This window comes from Macaca nemestrina, chromosome 12 (genome assembly GCF_043159975.1).
Source record: "Macaca nemestrina isolate mMacNem1 chromosome 12, mMacNem.hap1, whole genome shotgun sequence".
Classification (NCBI taxonomy): domain Eukaryota; kingdom Metazoa; phylum Chordata; class Mammalia; order Primates; family Cercopithecidae; genus Macaca; species Macaca nemestrina.
The window spans coordinates 85,313,803-85,319,802 of NC_092136.1; the positions used below are offsets into that span (position 1 = coordinate 85,313,803).

The 6,000-nt window shown below is 39.7% G+C and overlaps 1 protein-coding gene across 5 annotated transcripts in view; it reads left to right on the forward strand.

The window, feature by feature from the left end:
• Positions 1–5,657, forward strand: part of LOC105468857 (coiled-coil domain containing 83) — a 113,380-nt gene extending 107,723 nt beyond the window's left edge. For 4 of the 5 annotated variants that reach the window (XM_071075400.1, XM_011719297.3, XM_011719298.2 and 1 more), the window contains exons 9-11: positions 566–645; positions 1,175–1,380; positions 4,992–5,657. In XM_071075400.1, the coding sequence (XP_070931501.1) occupies positions 566–645; positions 1,175–1,380; positions 4,992–5,153 (448 nt within the window). In that variant the 3' untranslated portion in view covers positions 5,154–5,657. The remainder of the gene's footprint in view (positions 1–565; positions 646–1,174; positions 1,381–4,991) is intronic. The other variant, XM_024788818.2, reaches the window with a different exon arrangement.
• Positions 5,658–6,000: the final 343 nt, after the last annotated feature.

Genomic DNA, 6,000 nt, shown 5'->3' on the forward strand with positions numbered 1-6,000 from the left:
GAAACTTAGATTTATGGCAGAAGGAGAAGCAAATATGACCTTCTTCACATGGCAGCAGGAAGGAGAAGTGCAGAGCGAAGGCTGGGGAAAAGCCCCTTATAAATTATCAGATCTCATGAGAACTCACTAACATGAGAACAGCATGGAGGTAACTGCCCCCGTAATTCACTTACCTCCCACTGGGTCCCTCTCCCACAACACATGGGGATTATGCAAACTACAGTTCATGATGGGATTTGGGTGGGGCCTAGCTAAACCATATCAAAGACTAAGCTCAGGTTTCATCCAGGAAAACTTTGCTTCCTCCTAAAGCTGACTCAGGTGCTGCTGCTTTCTGCATCCCAGCATTCTCACATTATGCTAATTACCCATCATGGTACACACCATGACTTAAAAATGCTGTAAGGCTGTCTGTCACCCCACTGGACTTTATGCTCCTCAGGGTAGAAATTATGTATCATTTTTCATTATGCATTTCTAGCACCTAGTAGAGAGATAGACCCTAGTAAGCATGCAATACAATATTTATTGACTGATAGACTGTTTTTTTTATTTGTTCTTTTAGGCGACTATATCTTACCCAAGCTGCTGGACTAGAAGTGCCACCTGAAGAAATGCCTTTGGAATTGCCAGAAACACATATAGGTATTATTTAATTGCAATAATGATGGTGATTTTTTTCAAACTCTTGTTTTTCTATTTAAAATACACTTAACTATTGTAAGCAGGTGCCCCACATACAAAAGTTATTCAGAGACTAGTTACCTGCCAGCTTCTCTCAATTTTTCCTCTTGCAGTGCTTGTCCTAATCTATCTCCTGTCTGTAGTACCACTTTCAAATGAAGGTCACTATGTTTCACAGTAAATTAAATAAATACTGGCGGAGAGGGATGAGGCTGCTATCTACACTGGCAAGGTTTAGGGCCCTATTTAGCCAACCAAAATGACAACATATACATAGGCACCAATATAATTACTGTAACTTATTAGCTAACAGAAAGAAATACAACTTGGAGTTTCTACAAATGGGACTCGCTCTTACTATAATACATAAATTCTACATTTGCAGTTCTCAAAGTTCTATCCAATTAAAAATGTGACAAAGTATGAATTGCATTTTTATTTTTATATGTTCAAAATGTATACATAATTAATTCCTTTGTATTCATCCAAGAAGAGAAGTCAGAATTGCAACCCATAGAAGTAGAAAGTAGAGACTTGATGTCCTCATCAGATGAAAGCAGTACCTTACATCTTAGTCATGAAAATAGCATCGAAGATCTCCAGTATGTAAAGACAGATAAAGAGGAAAACTCATGCACAGAGTTTGGGGACACTGATATGAAGTACTTACTATATGAGGATGAGAAGGATTTCAAGGTAAGATTCATAAGAACGTTACTTTGACTACCAAGAAAATGCTGTTTTATTAATTGAGAAAATTAACCTAAAATATGGATATTGAAAATTCCATTTGCAATTATTAGTAAAATTGGCCCACCATTCATATCTCTCATTTGGATACCATTTTCACTCCTACTCTTGCCCAATTTTCTTCCTATATTCCTTTATAGGCCTTCATTAATAGTATACAAAGTAAGTTATCTAATGCTACATAACAATCCCAAAAACCTAGTAGCTTATAACAATAACTATTCTCCCTTAGGGATAACAGTTACTGTTGGTTAGAAATTTAGGAAGGGCTCCACTAGACAGTTCTCACTTGGTGGACTCTCAGTCAGTTGCAGCCACATGTTGGCTAGGGCTGCACCCATCTGAAGGCTTGGTTGAGGCAGAAGTCTACTTCCAAGGTGGTTTGTTCATATGGCTAGCATGTTGATGCTGGCTAAACTGAGGGCCTCACTTCTTCTTCACATGTGCCTCCCCACAGGGTGTTTTGAATTTCCTTTGTTATAGTGTCTGTCTTCTCCCAAAATAAGCAATCCTAGAGACCAAGATAAAAGCAGCAGTTTGGCTGTGGTGGCTCATGTCTGTAATCCCAGCACTTTGGGAGGCTGAGGCGGGCGGATCACCTGAGGTCGGGAATTTGAGACCAGCCTGGCCAACATGGTGAAACCCCCTCTCTACTAAAAATACAAAAATTAGGCTGGGCACGGTGGCTCATGCCTGTAATCCCAGCACTTTGGGAGGCCGAGGAGGGTGGATCACGAGGTCAGGAGATGAAGACCATCCTGGCTAATACAGTGAAACCCCGTCTCTGCTAAAAATACAAAAAAATTAGCTGGGCATTGTGACAGGAGCCTGTAGTCCCAGCTACTTGGGAGGCTGAGGCAGGAGAATGGCATGAACCCGGGAGGCAGAGCTTGCAGTGAGCCGAGATCGCGCCACTGCACTCCAGCCTGGGCGACAGAGCGAGACTCCGTCTCAAAAAAAAAAAAAAATTAGCTGGGCATGGTGGTGCGTGCCTGTAATCCCAGGTAGTTGGCAGGCTGAGGCAGGAAAATCGCTTGAACCTGGGAAGCAGAGGTTGCAATGAGCAGAGATAGCACCATTGCACTCCAGCCTGGGTGACAGAGTGAGACTCTGTCTCAAAAGAAAGAAAGAGAGAGAGAGAAAGAAAGAGAAAGGAAGAAAAGGAAGGAAGGAAGGAAGGAAGGAAGGAAGGAAGGAAGGAAGGAAGGAAGGAAGGAAGGAAGGAAGGAAGGAAGGAAGGAAGGAAGGAAGGGAGGGAGGGAAAGAAAGAGAGAGAGAGAGAGAGAGAGAGAGAGAAAGAAAGAAAGAAAGAAAGAAAGAAAGAAAGAAAGAAAGAAAGAAAGAAAGAAAGAAAGAAAGAAAGAAAGAAAAGGAAGGAAGGAAGAAAGGGGAAGGAAGGAAGGAGAGAGATAAAAGAAAGAGAAAGAGAGAAAGCAAGAAAAGAAAGAGAAAAAGAAAAGGAAAGAAAAAAAAGGAAAGAGAAAAGAAAGGGAAAGAAAGAAAGAAAAAGAAAGAAAGAAAGTTTTATGGAAATCATACACTGTCACTTCCATCATATTCTACTGGTTGATGTAGTTACAAAGTTCCATCCAAGAGGAAGGAACATAGCTCCTACATCTTGATGGAGGAAGGTCAGTATCACATTGTAAGAGAAGGAACTTGGAATAGGATATGAATTAGGCTATCTTTGGAAAGTACAGATTGCACATATACCATTCATTAAAACCTGGAATATTAAGCCTTTTAATTTTAAAACTTCTTTCTAGTACATTCCAGTTACTTCCATAGCCATCCCTTGTTATTTTTCCTCTTGGTACTTTAAAAGCTCTCCTAGAACTTAAAGTCTGGTAGTGGAAAAAATGATATAAGAAAGCAGAAGAAACTGAATAAACCAACACAAACCATTTTAACTAACTACAATTCAATCCTGCTGCCATCAAGTGATTATTTAAAGACTAAAGTTCTAGTTCCTCTAGCACTGAAACACCTCCATGAGTATCTTGGAATCATGACTCCTGGGATGTCTTGATGATCTCAGGCTAGTGGACAGTTGTCTACAAAATCCCGAAATTGCATACCATTTGGTTGAATGAAAGACCTTACTTTCCATGAAAGTTTTTGATGTAGTCAAACTGCTGTGGCCATGGTGTATTACTTGAGAATCCTCTTCCCAGTGATTCTGAAATACGTGGTAGGTCTCCATCAACTTGCTTTTTTCCTATCTTTCATTTATCACAACTACATATTTTGAAAGCTAAATAGAATTATATGTATTTTGAGAAATAAGACATCACCTTCCTTTTTCATTATTTGATTCTTCTAAACTCAAATAAATATTTATTGAGAACCCCACAACATGCCAGGTCCTTGTTAAATGCTTGTGCATTTAAGGGAGAGAACAGCAAGAAATGAAATCTCAAATATGCCTATACACCAGGCCTTGCACCCAAATCACTTATAGACTTGTAGAGGACAGGTAAGAAAATCAACAATTACCATATAAGAGTAAACAGACCACCTGTACCTGTGTCCCTGATCAGTCTGTGCTTATCATTGCACCCCAGCACTTGATACAGGGCCTGGCATATAGTCAACACCTGGGAGAGGTTTGCTAAAGTGATGTGTCGAAGGAATTAAAAAGCAAGAGTTATGGCATGGGAGACTTCCTGGAGGAAGGGACATTGGGTAGGGCGTGAGCTCTGTCCACCCAGTTTTGGGTTGGCTATGGATTTCATGTCAGTTAGACTTCTAATTCTGTTTGTTGATATCTTAGACTTGTAAACCAAAAGTAGCTGAGACAGGTCTCAATCAATTTAGAAGTTGATTTTGCCAATGTTAAGGATAATACCTGGGAGAAAAAAAAAACCAAAAAAAACACACCTCGAAATCACAGAAACAGTGTGTGGTCTGTGCCTGTCTCCAAAGATGACTTGGAGGCCTTCAATATTTAGAGGAGAAAAGTGGGCTGGAGGGGAAAGCAGGAAGTTATAGTCATCCACATATTGCAAGAGAAAAGGAGCAGGTAGGGGAACCATCAACTATGTATTCACCTCACACTTTACAAAAGATCAGGTGAACATAGAGTAGCTACCTGTGGAGATAGTTAACCTTTTATCTGTATGTATCTGCTTAGGAACAAAAGGAAAGGCAGTTGCTTACATGACTCAGCTTTCAGCTTAATTTTTTCCTTTTGGCAAAGTGAATTGGGGTCCCATGTTTTTATTTTCCTTTCACAGACTGTAGGTAGTTTTGCACTAACTATAGCCAGCATCCCTCCCCCATTAACCCACTATGAGACAAGCTTTCTAGCCTTGCTCTCTGCTTTTTAGGAGATCTTTCCTACTGTGTATGCCTTACTGGGTATATAAGTTTACTGAGTGTTTTTTTTTCTCATTTATAGTAGCTCTCATATTTCATGTTTTACACAGCATCAGGCAATTAGGGGGCAATGAACTCTGTCAGATAAAGGCCAACTGTAATAAAGCAAGCCTAATCTATCAAAGCTGGTAATTTGCTGAATCACCTCTCCTATTCTTTTTTGTGTCTGTTCACCATAGGATTATGTAAACTTGGGCCCCCTGGGAGTGAAGCTTATGAGTGTGGAGAGCAAGAAAATGCCCATTCATTTTCAAGAGAAGGAAATTCCAGTCAAACTCTATAAAGATGTCAGGAGCCCGGAAAGTCGCATCACATATAAGATGATGAAGTCTTTTCTCTAAGACTGAAAGCTGCAAAGGAAACACGACGTTTTCTTATAAATGTTTTTTGGGAACTGAAGTATATCCGTTGCCCATTTTACTTATGCTTTGGCTCATTTTTAAACCAGCTGTTATTTCTAAAGGTCATAATTACATTTAAAATCAAAGGTATTCAGCTATTCATTTACTTGCATGGTATGAGTGACCAAAATGGAGGCACACTTTGTTTTTCTACATTGAAGTATTCAGAAGCATGACAGTAGTTTCAAGGTAGTCTCTGAGGTTCCTTTTCACACACAAAACATTCACTGATTAATCTGCGATTCCAATATGAAATAGTTCCATTAGAAATGTTTCTAAGAAAATCTTTGTATAGCATTGTCTACACATCTTTCCCTCTGAGGATGCTCAATGTGATAGACAGCCAGTCTGTAATTCAAGTCAATTCTTCTTAGTTTAACCCTGTGTATTAGTCTGTTCTCATGCTGCTAATAAAGACATAATTGAGACTGGGTAATTTATAAAGGAGGTTTAATTGATTTACAGTTCCACATGGCTGGGGAGGCCTCACCATCATGGCAGAAGGCAAATGAGGAGCAAAGTCACATCATACATGGTGGCAGGCAAGAGAGGGCTTGTGTAGGGGAATTCCCATTTATAAAACTATCAGATCTTGTGAGACTTATTCACTACTTCAAGAACAGTATGGGAAAAACCTGCCCCCATGATTCAATTACCTCCTACCAGGTCCCTCCCATGACACATGGGGATTATGGGAACTATAATTCAAGATGAGATTTGGGTGGGCACGTAGCCAAACCATATCACCCTGTTTATAATGAATATAAAAAATGAATGTTAACAAACT